Source organism: Triturus cristatus, chromosome 9 (genome assembly GCF_964204655.1).
Source record: "Triturus cristatus chromosome 9, aTriCri1.1, whole genome shotgun sequence".
Taxonomy (NCBI): Eukaryota; Metazoa; Chordata; class Amphibia; order Caudata; family Salamandridae; genus Triturus; species Triturus cristatus.
This window is the reverse complement of record NC_140592.1, coordinates 562,109,280-562,128,329: the sequence shown is the minus strand read 5'-3', so window position 1 is coordinate 562,128,329 and position 19,050 is coordinate 562,109,280. Positions and strand designations below refer to the sequence as shown.

Sequence of the window (19,050 nt, the reverse complement as noted above, 5' to 3'; positions counted from 1 at the left end):
AGCTTCAAGACAAAATCCCGAAGATAAAATTCTTTCAGAAGGGATGCATTTGTTTCCAGACATTTTCACTAATAAAACTGGCATGATTCACAAATTTGAACAGGATTGGTTTTTTTTTTAAATGCTATTCAAATATCACATAAAGTCAGGGTGGAACCTATAGCTGGGAGATCTGAACTTAAGGTTTTACTTGATCAACTAGTCAAAGTTCAAGTAATTGTGCAAACTGATTTTTCAGAATGGGTCAGTACCATCGCTGTAGTTCAACAAAAAATATGGAGATATAAGGTTATGTGCAGTGTGAGAAGTTGGCCTGGCATATGCTGTTCCTAGTTATAGGGACACCTTGCACCAGTCCAATTCGACTCCTATTGATGGTAGGTTTAAGACAACCTTTAAAGAAAGCTATCCTAGTGGTAGCTGTGGAGAGCAGCCTTCAGGCTAAGTCTTGAAGGAGTGTTAAGCTTATTGTTTTACCATAATAACCTCTTGAATAACCAAATGAAAGAGTAGCCCACACAGGTATATATATAAAATATATGTATTTATTCTAGACAGAATCCCACAGTCACTTTATGTGGCTAGTGGCAAAGTTACCATTCAAACAAGCATTTCTAAACACAATAAATAGCACAGAAATCAATGGGCCCCAGGGGGGGACCAAACCATATACTAAAATAGTGGTATAAGAACCACGACAATTCTACAGGCAATGCCTAGGGCATTCAGGATCGCTGGCCCCTTAAGAATCCACCCACAGTTAAGAGGAAGGGGACCCACGGGAGGCGTGTGCAGTGCGAGAAGTTGCTGCCGGGATCGCAATGTTAGCCTATGGAGAATGTCGCGGTTGAATAATTAAGGTTTAAGGACACTTCTAACAACAGTACAAAGTTAAGGCTTGAGACTTAAGGCTTTGGAGAGCCCACCACCATGGAAGTACCGAAGTACCACTGTTACCTGCCCCAGGGAAGCCGGGTGCATAGGTCGATTCTGGTGTCGGGTCGCGGGCTGATTTTCTATGGAAAAGGAGTCCAAACTGCTGCTAGCTGGAAGTGTCGCTGAAGTCGTGAAGATTAAAGTTGAAGAAAAGACAAAGATGAACCTGAAAGCAGAGGGGACAGAGTCTGGGTCACAGCACAGTGACCAGGGAGCTCACAGGAAGGAGCTCGTGGATGTCGGGTGCTTCAGGTGTGGAAGGTACAGCTGGGCTCTGCAGTCACGGGCTCCGGGAGGCTTCAAGGAAGGCCAGCTTCTGGAGGGCGACTGTCCCACGTCGGCTGAGGGTCGCTGCGGTGTTAGTGTCCCGATTGGATCCACTAAGCATTGGCAACCGCAACCCACGCAAGATGAACAAAGCAGCTGCTGGTGCAGACCCACGTGGTCTGAGGGTGCTCTCCTTTGCAGGGAGCGTAGAGCAGGCCTGGAGCAACCAGGGGAACTCTTAGAAAAGAAGATTGTCCTTCGTCAGGCCCACAAGTCGAGAGACAAGGGACCGCGGAAGGCAGCAAAATGGAGTGCGTAAAAGGGCTCCCACGGGCCACCGGAGCGGGCCAGGGAGCTGAGGGTCGGCACAAATGCTGCTTGAAGGTTGGCTCAAGGATGGGCCAAAGCACAACTTCCCCACTGGTCGGGGTCGTGTGCTGGACAAGAGGTGGCCGGTGTCTCGGGGTATGCGGGGATCTCGACACCCACGTGGTCCAGGGTGCTCAGACTTGCTGGGCACACTCACAGGACGCTGGGATGCACTGGAGACCCACCTCGAGGTCGCTGGAAGGCGTCGAAGGTCGTGAGAGCAACGAAGTTCCAACCGGGTATCTTGTAGTCTTTTAGGTGCCTGCCAAGCAGGGGGATAACTCCTTTATCCCAAGGGAGATTTCTTCAGTCAGCTGGGCAGCAGCTCGTCGAAGGTCAGTTCTGTGAAGTCCTGTACGAATCTAAGGCTCTAGGGCAAAGTTATTCCCATATATCCCCAAGATTAGGGGATGGTCCAAAATAGAGCCTACCAATCAGAGTAGAGGCGGGAAAGGGTGGCTACACCCACTCCCCTTTGTGTGTTTCCCGCCTGGGCGAGGGGCAGGATGCCCCTGAACCGGTTCCAGGCGGTGTATGCAGAATGGGGGCTCTGCAGCTGCCTACGTGCAACTCTGAATGGACTTTTGGTGCACCCACCCTGTTCCAATCCACATATCCTGTCTGGGGAGGTGCTGGCACCTCCCTGCCACAGGAGCCCTATTGTCCAGATGGCGAGGCTGGGGTTTTCCCCAGCAACAGCCAGCCAGAGTCGTGTAGGTGGCGAACAGTAGCCATTTTGTGGTACATGTGCACTTTTAAATTGGTTTCCAAATTCTACCGCTTTTCCCATATCACCCTCCTAGCAAGGGGGAATCGTGCCCCCATGCCCATGGCTGGACTGGGGGTATGATTCCTTCATGTTTGACACCAAACACGATATGGTTTGGTGTAGCCATTCCAAAGTTACAGCGATGACGCAATAACTTATAATGCGGTTAAGAGTATATGGTATGGCTACACTACAAACAACCCAGTAACGATTTTTACGAAGGTTGCAGGGAGGCCCTACTCACGTAGGGGTCCCCCCTCACACATACCTCAGCACCCAGCCCTGTAGGATTACCAGGGCCTGCCATAGGGGTGACCTATGAGAGTATATGTGTTGTAATGGTATGGGACATAGGGTACCTACATCCCTGTAAGGGGTGCTAGCACCACCTTACCCAGGCTACAGTAGTGGCCTGGTGGTGTCAGTTTGGGTGGCTGTCCCAGGGTGGCACAATAAGTGCTGCAGCCCTGGTAGGCCTACTGGGGGCCCCATGCCCTGGGTACCTAGGGTACCATCTACAAGGGACTGGTAGGGCATGCCCAGCATCCAATTATGTTTGTACCTAGAGTACTCACAACAGTTTTAGGGAGAAAGCAGATAGGCTGGGGTCCTGGATAGCAGGATCCCAGCCAGACTAGTCAAAAACCACTTAAATACCAGGCAAAAAGTTGGGGGCAACCATTAGTCAGATTCCACTCTCCTACATGCAGACTTAAGCACTTTGAATAAGAGTATTCTGTTGGATCGTCACCATATACCTAAAATCAGTGATTTACTGTCTAACATCAGCAGAGCCAGGCTTTCTCTTAATTAGATCTGCACTCTGCTTATCCGATTCCCCTCGCTGCAGAATCCCAAGCTCTTAAAACATTTATCTCTCCTTTTGGAGCGTATAACTTTTTAAGGCTTCTGTTGATATTGCTTCTGCAGAGAGTGCTTTTCAAAAACGAATGGTCTCCATACTATCCGAAATTTCAGGTGCACAAGCCTATCAGGATGACGTCCTGATATTCTCAAGAACTGAGATGGAACATAAACGTGTTGGAAAGTTTCAAGGATATAGGCATCACACTTAAGATTGAAAAATGTAGATTACTCAAAACGGAGTTGGATTATTTAGGGCATAATATTTCGGTCACTGGTATACATCCCAAGTTCTCACTGCCATACAAAATGTGCTCCTCCCAAAGATAAAAATAAGTTGAAATCTTTTCTTGGGATGAGCAAGTATTATTCAAAAAAAATTCAAAGGTATATTATGATTGTACAATCTCTTAGGGATCTGATAAGAAAAAAATGTTGCTTTCTTTGGGATGAAGCGGTACAAAAGGGGGTGGTGATGGACGGAGCATCAGAACCAATCAAACACTCACACCCAGTCAACAGATCTGGGTTTGATCCATCACCGTTCTTTAGCCCACTCTGCCACCCCAGTTCAGACATGGCCATATGCAAATCAGTCTGACCCTGTGCCTTATGGGAACAGTCCAGCCCGAACTGCCAAGCCATGCCTTCCCTGGACCGGAAACAAGCTTCCTAGGACCGGTTTCTGGCATTTCAGCCGTCTTCAGCCAGGCTTGCTTGAATCCAGTGGCAAAGTGAGCAAGGGACTCACGCCTGAGCATACCCTGCCAACTTATGGCGGACAAAGCGGTACAAAAGGGGGTGGTGATGGACGGAGCATCAGAACCAATCAAACACTCACACCCAGTCAACAGATCTGGGTTTGATCCATCACCGTTCTTTAGCCCACTCTGCCACCCCAGTTCAGACATGGCCATATGCAAATCAGTCTGACCCTGTGCCTTATGGGAACAGTCCAGCCCGAACTGCCAAGCCATGCCTTCCCTGGACCGGAAACAAGCTTCCTAGGACCGGTTTCTGGCATTTCAGCCGTCTTCAGCCAGGCTAGCTTGAATCCAGTGGCAAAGTGAGCAAGGGACTCACGCCTGAGCATACCCTGCCAACTTATGGCGGACAAAGCGGTACAAAAGGGGGTGGTGATGGACGGAGCATCAGAACCAATCAAACACTCACACCCAGTCAACAGATCTGGGTTTGATCCATCACCGTTCTTTAGCCCACTCTGCCACCCCAGTTCAGACATGGCCATATGCAAATCAGTCTGACCCTGTGCCTTATGGGAACAGTCCAGCCCGAACTGCCAAGCCATGCCTTCCCTGGACCGGAAACAAGCTTCCTAGGACCGGTTTCTGGCATTTCAGCCGTCTTCAGCCAGGCTTGCTTGAATCCAGTGGCAAAGTGAGCAAGGGACTCACGCCTGAGCATACCCTGCCAACTTATGGCGGACAAAGCGGTACAAAAGCATGTAGCCAGGTTCTGAGCTGGGATGGTGCAGTGAGCTAAAAAACGGTGTTGGATTAAAACCATGATCTCTTGACTTGGTAAGAGTATTCTGCATCATTCAGAAACTCTGTCCATCACCACCCCCTTTTTCCCAAATCGATTTTATCCACACTCAGTGTGGGAGGGTATGCTCAGACGTGGGTCCCTTGCTCATTGCACCATCAGGATTCAGGCAAGCCGGGCCGACGAAGGCTGTGATGCCAGAAACCGGTCCCCGGAAGCTTGTTTCCTTCCCAGTATAAGAATTGGCTTGGTAGTTTGGTTTGCCCTGTTCCCATCATGCACTGGGACAGGTACAGACTAATTTGCATGTAGCCAGGTTCTGAGCTGGGATGGTGCAGTGAGCTAAAAAACGGTGTTGGATTAAAACCATGATCTCTTGACTTGGTAAGAGTATTCTGCATCATTCAGAAACTCTGTCCATCACCACCCCCTTTTTCCCAAATCGATTTTATCCACACTCAGTGTGGGAGGGTATGCTCAGACGTGGGTCCCTTGCTCATTGCACCATCAGGATTCAGGCAAGCCGGGCCGACGAAGGCTGTGATGCCAGAAACCGGTCCCCGGAAGCTTGTTTCCTTCCCAGTATAAGAATTGGCTTGGTAGTTTGGTTTGCCCTGTTCCCATCATGCACTGGGACAGGTACAGACTAATTTGCATGTAGCCAGGTTCTGAGCTGGGATGGTGCAGTGAGCTAAAAAACGGTGTTGGATTAAAACCATGATCTCTTGACTTGGTAAGAGTATTCTGCATCATTCAGAAACTGTCCATCACCACCCCCTTTTTCCCAAATCGATTTTATCCACACTCAGTGTGGGAGGGTATGCTCAGACGTGGGTCCCTTGCTCATTGCACCATCAGGATTCAGGCAAGCCGGGCCGACGAAGGCTGTGATGCCAGAAACCGGTCCCCGGAAGCTTGTTTCCTTCCCAGTATAAGAATTGGCTTGGTAGTTTGGTTTGCCCTGTTCCCATCATGCACTGGGACAGGTACAGACTAATTTGCATGTAGCCAGGTTCTGAGCTGGGATGGTGCAGTGAGCTAAAAAACGGTGTTGGATTAAAACCATGATCTCTTGACTTGGTAAGAGTATTCTGCATCATTCAGAAACTCTGTCCATCACCACCCCCTTTTTCCCAAATCGATTTTCTTTGGGATGAGGCAGCTGACCAAGCATCTACCACAGTCAAAAATGTCATAACGAATGCTCCTGCCCTTTTAGCGTTTAGACCAAATACTAAATGCATTGGGGCGGTTGATGCAAGTCGAATTGATGTTGGTGCTGTACTATGGCAATGTTATGACAATAATGAACACACAGTAGCTTTTGCTTCACAATCTCTTGAAACTTCAATGTATCATTACAGCACTACTGATAGAGAAGCATTAGCCTTCTCCTGGGCTATTGAAAAGTTCACAATTTGTCTCTGGGATATGAGTTTAGTTCTTTTGACTGATAATAAACTGTTAATTCACTTACTTAATGGAAATGACACAGGAAAGGCATCTGCTAGACTGGTTAGACTTCTTTCACGCCTCCAGGAGTACAATTTCAGAATGGATTTTATTCCCGATAACAAACTCTAGAGTGGATTTTTTATCCAGGATGTCAAATCAGGAAGTTGGCTCCACTGAGGAATGGAATAGTAGCCACCTTAGATGATATTTTATATACTTCTGAACTCATTTCTCATGAAGAATGGTTGGCCGCCATTCCGAAGATAACATTTTATCCCTGGTTATGGAATTTGTTTAAAACAAAAAGCTGCCCAAAGGAAAGGTCTCTGTATGCCCCCCTCAGACCGTTGTCAACTATTCCAGGCTTCTCATCAAGGTCATTTGGGAGTTGGGGCAACAGCTGAGGATTTGAAACAATATGTTTGGTGGCTCTCTTGATTCCCAGAAGGCTAACTGGATATCTTCCTGCAGTACCTGTCTGCTATGAGACAAACATTGGCTTGCTCACAACACTCCATTACATGTAGTCCCTTACCCTGAAGAAGCTTGGTCAAAAGTAGCCTTAGATTTTGCAGGACCATTTAATATTATTGTCAAACAAAAGATTGCTAATAGTTCTTGTGGATTATTTTTCAAAATGGTTATTATTTTTTTTCCCGTTAGTAAGTACCATGTCTGTAGTTAAATTTTTAAGCAAAGTTTTTGAAAACGAAGGTCACTGATAATGACACACATTTTATTTCTTCACACATGAAAGAATTTGTACAAAAACACCACATCAGACATCTCAAGGTGGCTTTATACTCCCCAACTTCTAATGGTCTGGTAGAGAGAGTCAATACGTTTACAAAAGAAAGTGTAAAGTATGCATTAACAAATGGGGTGTCAGTGAAAGTTCTTAAAACAAAAAGTATGGGCTTAGCACAAAACCCCACATTCTACCACTAGCGTTTCCCCTTTTTTTACTGCTAAGGAAAAGGAAACTCAAATCAGATGTATGTCCTGATTGGGTAAAGTACACAATGCCCAAAATTAAAGTTTGTCATTGCGGCATTGCCCAATTGGTAAAACAAAGAGTGGATGCTGCACAGAGAAAAAACTAAAAAAATTATGATGCCACTCATGGTGTGAATGTGTGGAATTCAGGGAGAATGACTGGGTTCTACTCAAAGAACCTACTAGGGTTAAAAAGGGGAACCCATATACTCTAAACCAGTTTTGATTCAGAAGATTTCAAAAGGTGCAGCCTTGTTGAAAGTTAAAGGTTGGTGGAGCAAAAGAGCCTTAGTTAGAGTGACGCCTGAGCAAGCAGTTATTATTGGTAAGCACAAATGTCAAGAGTCTGAAAATTGGCTTCATTTAGGAGACAGTATTTCCTCTTCTGACATGCATCAGCCACAAGCTTCTTCTTCCAATACAACTTTAGACATCACTGAAGGAGTTTCTGCAAATTTGACACATAAATGCTCTTTCAGATGTTACTAATGATCTGGTCAACTTTTCCTCCACTGGGCTTGGCATCAATGCTCAGATACAGTGTAGAAGATGAAATGTTTCCATGCCTGTTAAGTATAAGGACTTTATGTATTAAACTTTTATTTTGTTCTTCTCTCTGTAAGGGCGGGGATGATGTAGCGTAGATCACAAGCGTGATCTCACGTATTGCTTATGCTTATAAAATGACAGGGGTGATCAGAAGAGTGATCAGGAGCAATGTTTATATTTGTAAATGCATTTCTTGCATGGAGCGCATGCCCCGTATTCCTTCTCCATGGTATCCACAACAGAATTTTCATACACAGTTTGGATTTCCTGGAAATCCGACCTGCGGGAAGTGGTCTCCTATCTACACAATATACTTCAACCCTAAAGAACATTTTGCCGGCTATTGGTGGTACTCACACCCATGACAACTTGTTACCATAAAAACGAACAAACTAGATAAACCAAATCCAAAAAGGCACTCACTGTTTGCAGCCGGTCTGTCAACTCCTTCCGTCGGTTTCGACACTTGGCGGCTGCCATCTTGTTCCTCTCCCGGCGAAGCCTTCTCTTTTCTTCCTCCTCTGGCGTTAGCTACAAGAAAGCAGCAGCTAGTTATTAGGAGTTGTAGGATTGGTCTTTAATGAGGAAGATTAGTGGTAAGTGTGTTGAAATAATACAATTTATAGTATGTTTTTATTTAGTACATTATTGCATGTGCTTATAATTAGTATTTTGTTGGAAATTGCCATTTTTGCAGGGTTAACCCAAACGTTTTGCCTTTCTCCTCTTCTTTTACTGAACTCTTTGTTGGCCTTAGGACTCTAGCACTGGTTAGCAGTGGTAAAGTGCTCAAAGTGCATGTGCTTCTCACCTAAACATAGTGACATTGGTGTAGACCCGATTGGCATATTTAGTTTACTTACAAGTCCCTTGCAAAATGGTATACCATATACCCAGGACCTATAATCTAAATGCTGCTAGTGGGTTTGCAGCATGGATTGTGCCAACCCCACAAGTAGCCTTTCAAACATGTCTCAGGACTGCCATTTCAAGGCCTGTGTGTGCAGTTTACTGCCACTTTAACTTGGCATTTAAAACCACTTGCCAAGTATTAAACTCATTTTATTGCACATTGGTCACCCCTAAGGGCAGGGTGTTTTGTAAGTAGAAATTAGGACATGTAGTTTTAGGTTTTATATGTCCTGGTTGTGACAAACAGCTACATTCATTGGTCACTACTGTGAGGCCTACCCTTCTCATAGGGTAGCATTGAGAATTCCTTAATTATCTTTTAAACTGTATTTCCTGATCAGAGAGGAGTGGCTTTTTAATGTTTCATATGTTTGGAATGGTAATGACAAATCCTACTTACTGGTGAGGTTGGATTGAACTTTACTAATTTAGAAATGGCACTTTTAGAAAGTGGACATTTCTCTGCTCTTAACTTTGCTCTGTGTGCCTGCAGCCTGTTTCCAATATAAGTCCGGGCTGTGTGACGATTACACTTTGTGTATTTCCTATAGACAACCACAAACACAGGAAAGGCTGGGCTGGGGCAGAAGGGGGGAGGTGGCTAATACTTAAATCTGAATATGCTGTGTCCTTTCCTCACACAGATGGCTGATTGCCCTCAAACATAGCCTACAGTAAGGATTGAAAGGAATTCTTGTGCACTTCCGATTACTCTTTTGAAGTCACCCCACAAAGGCACTTTTGGGTATAAGTACTGGGTCTCTCCGACCCCCTAAACTCAGACCTCATTTGACCTGTAACCAGACACTACTGGTTCTACATCTGCACATTGCCAGAAGGACTGCTGTCCTGTCGGGAGTGACTGCCACTTTACTAACTGCTCTGCTGTGTCGTCCTGCTGCTTGCGGAGCTGCAGAAGTGACTGCCACTTTGTGACCTGCCATGTTGTACTAGGCTGCTAGGCTTGTGCTGTGCTTAACTACAAGTGTTCAAGGGCTTGCTGGCTTGCCCCCTGTTCAGGAGGTCTCAGGATCATAAAAGACCTCACACCCTCCCACTGCCGTGGGATTCTGTAACTGGAGAGTCCGGTGAATGGGTTTTGACACGGATCAGCTTGTGAGCCGATCGCCACCTTGATCATAGCACAAAGACCAGCGCTTCCCCTTTGCCGAGGACTCATCACTCCGCTTTTCTACAATCGGTGTTGCCTATGAGGCTCAGGTTGTTCCGGCTGTTCTTGTGCAGATCTAAGTCATGGCCACACTCCCAGCGGCTGCAGTGACTTCCAGCGCGGCTCTACTGCGACAAGTTGTCCGGGAACCAGCAGCGTGTCCAAGGGCGCGAGGTTCACCAGCCATCTACGCGCACGCTGTGGAGACTCAGATCAGCAGATGACATGGGCCCCATTCACAAGGCCCGCCGACAATTCAATTGAGAGGTATTGTACCGATGAGTTGGACCCCTGAGGTTCCAGTCTACGACCGGCACGTTCGCGGGAGGTTCGCCTTTTGTTTAATTTCTCCGGCCCGAGGGGCCTGTAAAACAATTACCTTCTGGTTCCATTTTGCACACTGCTTTGCCCTGCCATGGCAAGGAATACTCCTGATTAACCACACAATCGAATGTGCTACTAGCACGGAGTTTACCTTAATGACTGCAAAACGTGTTCTCTTTAGCAATGGGATTACAGTGTCATTTAATGTGATAACTTGAAAAGTATACATTGTATTTTTATAGTTTTGTCTGGTTTATAATACAATAACCTATTTATATAACCTGTGTGGAGTCTTTTTGTGGTGTATTCATTGTGTTTGTGTGTGTTGCACAAATACTTTACAAATTGCCTCTTTAGAGAAGTCTGACTGCTCGGTGCCAAGCTATCGAAGGGTGAGCACAGGTAATATTAGCTGTGTATCTAGCTTACCCTGACCAGAATGGGTTCTGCCTGGCAGGAGGGGGGGGGGTAATACTTTAGCCAACCATAAACCCCATTTCTAACAGCATGAATACAGCATGTGTCTTTATTTAGTATATTTTATGGAGTAAATGTTAAGTTAGTTACATATCTTCATTTAGTGTAAACCATTATAAAGGCTTTTAGTTTGTCTGAGTTACTGTATTTTTCCCGAACATAAAATGTAGTCTGTCTGGTCTGTTTCTACAAGGCCTTGATTACAAGTGCCTTGGTTAATTTGATTTGTTTTTTTAACACCTATTAACACACAAATGGAAATTGAGTTGAGGCAAACACTGCAGTTTTTCCCCAGATAAATTTCAGCAGGTCAGACCTGCCGATATTTACAAGGCAAAAAATGCCTAGGAAAGAATTCTGTGGTGAGCACCAAAATGTGTGTATGCCCCATTTTTGCGCAAAATTCGGAAAAGGCGAGGATTATCGCACTCAATAAATTGTGAACAGCGCGTAATTTAGTACATAGAGGCAGTACGAGCGATGCTCTGTCTGTTGGTAGTAATTGTGGTATGTATTTATGCAGCATGAGCTATGGTATGTGTATTAGTTAATATTAGGTTTGGTATGTGTCTTTGGCTTGTAAACATTTACATATTTATCTTCAGTTAGAATGTGTTCTGGTTGGGGTCCTTAGCTAATAAATAGATGGGCTATATATTTAATTAGTACAGTTTTTACTTCGTATCAGTTATGGCAAATGTATTTCACTTGCCTCATATGTTGCATGTGTTTTCACTTAGCATTATCTGTGGAGTGCATCTCAAGCTGGCATAAGTTGTGCTATGTCTTTAGTATAAGTTGTGTTATACGTCTTTGCAATGTATCAATTGGTGCACGTATTCAGTTGCTATGATGAGTGCAGTAGGTATTATGAGATCTGGTTTATGTGTACTACTGTACAGGTCTGGATAGGCCCACTAGGGTCAAATAAGCGGTTATGTGCATCTTCCTTAAACACCGGATGGGCTCTGATTTGTGCTCTTAGGTTGTAATAGTTGTGGGATTTGTACGTTCATGTAAGAAGCTCAGAGATTCATGGTGTTAAAGAAAGCCATAGAGATCTTGGAGTACAAATGTTTTAAGATGCAGTTTTTATCATCATAGCGCTGTGCTACTTCTTATTGTTTGTCTCACTTACTGCTTCCTCGCGTTGTCTCTTAGACCGAGTCCGAGTAGGCTTGCTGGATGTTGAGGTCTCAACAGATGTGGTTTCTGCTGAGCCAGTGTAAGTGCTCATCCCTGGGGTGGAATAGCTGGTCCCTGGGAGATCGTACAGGTCAATAGTAGGCTGTGGTTGAGATACTGGTTGCCCCTGAGACTGTGCCATGGAAGAAATCAGGGTTGGTTGAACAAGCCACTGCAAATCCTGGCTTGTGGTTATAGCAGTTACCGTTGGCACAAAGGATCCTGGCATGTCACTAAGCCCAGAGCACTCCTGAAATTCACAAACAATGCCATCATAAAAGTCTTTTAAAGTTGTAGCTTTAATAATATGAGATTTTAAAAACCATTCTATAGCACCGCAAAAAAAAAAAAACACAATGTTAATATTAGCCAACTCATGGAACCAATATACACACACATTACAAAAGTACTCTAATGTCTTAAAATAAGTTTTCAATTGTTGCCAATGTTTATCGATTTATAAAGGATTTTGTATCTCTGATGGTGTCACAACCCAAGGAGGATTATGAAGCAGTTTTAGTCAGACTTAAGATTTTCCACTACAGCATTCTTGTCTGGTACTCTTCAAGCTTTCTGAACTCCCTATTCTTGTGGACAAAATCCACATGGTAAAATTTCGGTGTCCCCCTCATCTACAGAGCAGTGTGCCAAGAAGATAAGGAATTGGCATATGGAGTGAAAAACTTGACTCAATGGAATGTTTGCATTGGGACAACCAATAAGGATGCATTAATAATTGTGTAATACTCCAAGGACCTCTCAATCACAATTTACTAATACTACACAACATGCTCAGCAGAAGCAGACCCATTCACATTAGCTCAACCGTCTGCTCTATTTTGGAACACTTAAACATATGGATTTATATTGAGGACGAAGACTCATCTTTAAAGCTTCACTCCACAATTTCAGATATGTGTTCCTCACAACAGCTATGAATGGAAAAGTGCATACACTGGCCGTCTCCAAATCACAACTCCAGCAATTTAGAATCTGCCACACTAATTATGTGGTTAGATCATTACTTTGTCACTTGAATAAACACTTAAAGCTTCCATCAGAAAAATAAAACTATTACCCATTACCAAATGCTCTGATGCATCAACCAATAAATCTTTATTGATACCCGTTAGACCGGGCACCATTGGTGTGTCTCCCTTCCATTTTTTCGCTGTTGCCTCCTATGTTTTTGCTATGTTTTGCTGGTCAAGATGCTTTGGGCTCTTTGCCACTGCTGTTCAGTGCCAAAGTGCAAGTGCTCCCTATTGTAAATTGTTGTAATGGATTAGTGACTCCATGATTGGCTTATTTGATTTACTTGTCAGACCCTACTACAGTACGCTATGAGTGCCCAGGGCCTGTAAATCAAATGCTGCTAGTGGGCTTGCAGCACTGATTGTGCCACCCACAGAAGCAGCTTGTAAAATATGGCTCAGGCCTGCCATTGCAGAGCCTGTGTGCAGTCTGGGACTGCCATGTCGACTTGGCAAGTGCACCCACTTGCCAGTCCCTAAACCTTCCCTTTTCTTCATGTTAGTCACCCCGAAGATAGGCCCGTGGGCAGGGTGCATTGTATGTGAAAGGTAGGACATGCCCTGGTGTGTGTGGCATGTCCTGATAGTGAATTACAGCCAATTTCGTTTTTCACTATTGCAAGGCTACCTGTTCCCATAGGCCAGAATGGGAATTTTGATTATAACATCTTATAATCCTAACTGACCCAGGGAACAAGGTAGAAAAACAAATTTAGTATGCCTAAACTCAGAATGTTAAAATACATCTTTTTTGGGGTAATTTTTACAATCTGTGTTTGAAAATACCACTTTTAGAAAGTAAGTATTTTCTTGCCTAACCATCCAGTATGCCTCTGCTAGGTTTGTGTATTCCATGTCTGGTTTGTGAGTGACAGGGGGCTGAGGAGGGCTTTGGCTCCAGCAGTCTGATGAGTCAGGACTGGGCTGAATAGGACCTGGGTTGAATAGAGAGTAGGGCGGAGGAGATTTCCTTTCACTTGCCTGAGCCTACATTGAATAGAGAGTAGGGGGAGGAGATTTCTTTTCAGCTACCTGGTCCAGATCTGCTTTCAACAATGCTGTCTCGACCTCCTGCCAGGAAGCTGCACCAGGGAGGACAGAACTAGTTTAGGCTGGGTACAGACACTCTCTGCCTTCAGAGAACAAAGAAATTGTGTGTATAAAAAGAGGGGCCCAGACCCCAGAACTTTAGATCACTTCTGCGAATCAAGACGAATCTTTGGCAAGGAGAGAAACCAAGGAAGCTGAAGGAGGAGACTGCCCCTGCGCTGGTTACTGTTTGGGGTTGGCCTGCAGTGGTTACTTATTGCCAAGGAAAGGAGAAAAGGAACTTTGTGTGTAATGTATCATCTTGAGGAAGATCTCCATGGGCTTTAAGCTGAGCTTGCCTCCTGTCCTGAAGTCTCAGGGACACAGACTTCACCACCAGCTTCCCATGAATTTCCTTGCTGGGATTTCTACCTGCAGAGAGGTGCCTGCTGTTGTTCTAGGACCTCTAGAGACTGTCGCTGGAAGCATGGTGCATCAACGAAGAAGTGTGCCGACGCAGCTGTTTGCCGTCACAACGCCGAAGAAGCCTGCCGCCGCCACGGCTGTTTGCCGTCGCATCACTAAAGAAGTGTGTTGCATCGCCGGAGAAGCGTGCCGCCGCTGCAGCGGTTGCCATCGCATCACTGTAGAAGCGCATTACAGGGCCTGTCGCGGCTCAAGAAACCACCGAATTTGCCGCACGGCCGTCAGGCATGCACGCATCATATCCAAGTTGTCGCATCGCATCAAAGATGCCATTTTGTCGCATCACACCGGATCGTCGCATCGAGGCACCAACTTGTCGCATCATAACCGGAACGCAGTAAGAAACCGACGCATCCCCTCCCCCGAAGCAAGGAACAGACGCATCACCTTCCCTGCGACCCTTGTTGATTTTGCGTTAAGCATGCAAGGTACTTTGAGAGTAAAGTGTCGCATTTACCATCTACATTTTACTAAGCTATTTCTACCCTTTGAAAGTTATATTTGACTACTGTATTGTGGATTTTTGTTGTTTGGTCTTGTGTTAAATCTAGATAAAGATTACTTATTTTTCTAAACTGGTGTGGTGTCTGTTTGTAGTGTTTTCACTGTATTACTGTAGGTGTTCACAAATGCTTTACACACTGCCTCAGAGATAAGCCTGCCTGTTCGTGCCAAGCTACCAAGGGGGTGAGCAGGAGTTATTTTAGGAGTGTAGCCCACTTACCCTAACTAGAAGCATGGGCCCCTACTTGGTCAAAGGTACCTACCTCTGCCAACTAGAGACCCCCATTTCTAACAATACCAATGTTAGGAGAACAATCATTTCACTTAGATATGTTGACCCGGTGCGGAAGCATTTGGTAATTATAAACCATCTTGTCACAATCTCTTACATACAGCACTTTCGAAAGGCAAATTGCAAGTTCAGACCCATTTACTCTGAAGTTTAAAACTGACAAATGAAATGGTGAACACAGCATCAACTAAAAGATCAAATAGATTATGGACATCATTTTCCAAACTACCTAGGATGCCATTTTGGTAGGCAAGCAAGAGCACCAGGGGTAGATAATCAAACCACTGTAAAACCAAATCTTTTGTTTCAGCACATGCCAGGTGCTGGTCAGCTCAGTTTCACCCAGAAATTCAAATATGTGACACAGGAAAACACTCTTTCTTCAGTAAAATGTCAACCACAAGGACACATTTATCCGCAGCTTCTAAAAGGATATCTCTCCCACAACGTCTGTCTTCTCACTTACTCATACACTCCCTCATATTAGAGCCAGTATCCCTAAAAGCAGTTATTAAGTGAGTGATACAAATCAAACTCACAAACCCACCAATTGGCCCAGCTACCACCTGACTAGTACAGGAGTGCACTAATACTTTTCACCTTTGGTTCAGGGCTTATCTTTTTTAGACAGGACACTTACCACCGACCTAAAATACAGGTTTGTGACTGCCATACTTAAAATAATCTTCATTGAACTACCTCTACAATTAGTAATACAGCCCTTTCATCAGACTCCATGTACTTAAAAAAAATGTAGAAAAAAAATGTGGTAACCCAATTACCACCTTTTTTACCACTCTTAACTGCCACCCGCACCATCTATGTTGAGCCCAAAACATGGCAAAAGAGACAGCACTGTCAGGGCAGTGAAATGAGAGCCAAGATTGAGTAGGTATTAGACATGGCACATTTCCGATCCTGTTGGTCTTTTTACTTCCGCTTTTGATAAGATAGACTACCTTGTTCTCCTAGAATGGCTGATCAGGGTGTTACAAGCACTCCAGGCCACTGCTACCTGTCATGGTATTTGTGTTTGTAGAGAGCACTTTTACCAGCGAGGGTATCCTGGAGCTGAGCAGGTATGTGTGCTGTGCCTTGCCTAGGGCCGGGTGGTTAGTCAAATAGCCAGGTCTTTAGCTTCTTGAACAATTCAAGAAGAGAGGAGGAGGATCTGATGTGAAGTTGGAGGTTGTTCCGCTTTTTAGGAGTGATGTAAGAGAAGGCCCAGCCTCTGGTTCTGTGTATGAATGGAATGTGTGCGAGTAGGAGTCTGGTGGAGGTGTCTGGGTGGTATGTGGTTGCAGATGCTCCTGACCAAGTAGGCGGGGGCTATTTTGTGTAGTGGCTTGAATGTGTGAGTGAGGAATTTGAACTGAACACATTTGTGTATTGGGTTCCAGTGGAGCCCCTGAGGTGTGGTGTACTGCGAGTTCTACGTGGGAGGTTGAGGATGAGTCTGGTTGTTGAGTTCTGGATGGTTTGCAGTCTTCTGGTAAGTTGCTTGGTGATTCCGGCGTAGAAGGTTCTGCCGTGGTCTAACTTGCTAGTCACAAAGATGTAGGTTATGGTTTTCTGGTGTTGCATTAGAGCCATTTGAAGATCTTTATCAACATCTTCGGCCTTCTCATTTTTCTTTGTACCCACCCTTACGAGTAGGATATATATAATTATACATGACTATTTCTATTGATCAATCGATGAATCTGATTTGTGTCAATCTCGAAATATTTGTATTTATTGGTTTTCCTGAATTTGAAAATAAATAAAAAAATAAATAAAATAAAAAAAAGTATGGGGAAGACTTGTGTAGTAATGATCCCGAGGCTCCTGGCGTCAATGGTGGGTTTGGTCAGCCACCAGTTGGAGGCCCCCGGCATAGTGTTGCGACTATTTCTTTACTAGGCATTTTTTACATTGCATGCCATTACAACGCGATTGTTACAACAACCGCGTTGTCAAATTGCAAACCTTAACATCGCAAGTCGTTACAACGACTTGCTGTAGGGGGTGCGCTGGACTTAGGAATAGTATAATCTACTATTCTTACTCCAGTTTGTGCAACAGCAGGGAAGGTGTTGGATTTACAATCTAACACCTTCTGCCCCCTACAGCAAGTCATTGTAATGACTTGCGATATAATGGTTCGTGATGTAACAATGCTGTTGTTGTAGTAACAACCGAAGTTGTAAAGGCATGTGATGTAAAGCATGTGTAGTGAACGCTGTTTCCCGTTCTTGCTCAAGCTCACTGCTTCTGTGTTGTAGGTATTGAGGTTCAGACAGTTGGATTTCATCCAGTCAGAGACTTCGGTCACGCAGGCAGTGAACTGATTTCTTGCATTGGGGGTCTTGTGCGAGAGGGAGAGTAGGAGTTGCGTTTTACTTTTTCTATTAAATAGGCAGCAGTTGATTAAAGGGATACTTTCACTTCTGTCTCTACTAAGCTTTTTGGTGTCTCTCAGGATTCCCCTGTCTGGTCACACTAGTTGATAAACTAAGCAATTTAAATGTTGTGATACAATCTAATGCTGAAAATACTGAGTTACACATTCGAACGAATGAATGGCATTTCTAAAACGCATGGTTACCCGGGGGCATCCCAGCGCTAATAGCAACTTCAAACGGTGTTAGGGAACCAGATAGGTTTTTAACTGCTTAAGAAAGGACAGGTAATTTGGTTCAAGGCGGATACAGGGGGGCAAGAGGTTCTACAGTGAGAAAGACCCTGTGAGGTTGAAACGCGTTGGTGGGGTAGTGGTGCTCGCCATTAAAGAAATATAAATGATTCATTGAGTGCGGGGTGTTTGTATACAAGAAGGTAGTGTTGGCTCTGAAGTTCAGCCCATTGCCAGCAGCTGCAGTTGAGCCTGCCAGGTCTGAACCGAATTGCAGTGAGATAGAGATTTTATATATATCTCAGATCAAAATGCGGTTGTAGCGCCAAGCTTAGATCTGAGAAAACAAACAGGAGCATATCACAGCACATAGTTGTGCTCATACTCTGGCTCCCCATATAGGTATGTACACTTTTCAGAATCTATAGCCTACCATTTAAATGCATGCACAACCTGGCCCTAGTCTACTTAGCAACTGTTCTTCCCACTCACAGGCCAGCTCGTTTATTGAGGAGTGCTAATCAGTCCCTGTTAGTAGTGCCGTATCACTCTTTTTTTCAAAAGAACATAATTTTTCTCTCCTAGTGGGAATAACCAGGAGCAGTGTCAAAGAATTTCCCATCTGAAAAACCATTTCAAAAGTTCAAAATGCAGCTAAAATCCTACCTGTTCTACTGAAGTGTCTTCCTCCTAGTCGGAATACAACTGCAGTTTAGTAGCTAGTAAGCAGATTTTGAAAGTAATTTCCTTATTTGATCACTGAGCAAGCATTCCATAGCCACAAGACCATTATCCAGTCTTCGGATTGGTTTAGCAAGCTTCTGTACTTGTGTCCAGCATTTATCCATTTCACTTGCCTCTTCCGGTTTAGATATTTTGTTTCTCCCACTGGGGACTTTTTCTCTGCCTTTTTCAGAAGCATGCTGAAGGGCATGTAAGGAGTGTCATGACTGGATGTCAGAGGCCTGATTAAGGAAGCATTGGATCGTGATGTATGGTGGTAGTGTTTGGGAAGGGAGATGTTTTAATGCTAAAGCAGCTAAAATGAAAACCAAAAGCACTTACCCTTGGTTAGTGCATCGAGATCATTTGCTTGTCTTACAAGCCTTCAAGAATGGATGACAATTAATAGATTAAATAATCTACCCACTCCTCATCATCCAACTATTCATTTATTGAGCCATGCAACCCTGTTTCCATTCATTGATTAAATAGGGTTTGATAATGAAAATTGCTTTGTAAAACACACCATAGTTGCAATCTTTTTCAAAACTTTCTTGAGGGAGATCCCTCCCCCAAACCAGACACAGT

General features: G+C 44.5%; 1 protein-coding gene across 1 annotated transcript in view; it reads right to left on the bottom strand.

Moving 5' to 3' along the window:
* FOSB (FosB proto-oncogene, AP-1 transcription factor subunit) overlaps positions 1–19,050 on the bottom strand; it is a 129,062-nt gene that overhangs the window by 72,767 nt on the left and 37,245 nt on the right. Inside the window, exons 2-3 of the mRNA XM_085625569.1 lie at positions 11,734–12,030; positions 8,135–8,242 (exon numbers count right to left, since the gene is read on the bottom strand). Of these exons, the coding sequence (XP_085481695.1) occupies positions 8,135–8,242; positions 11,734–12,030 (405 nt within the window). The remainder of the gene's footprint in view (positions 1–8,134; positions 8,243–11,733; positions 12,031–19,050) is intronic.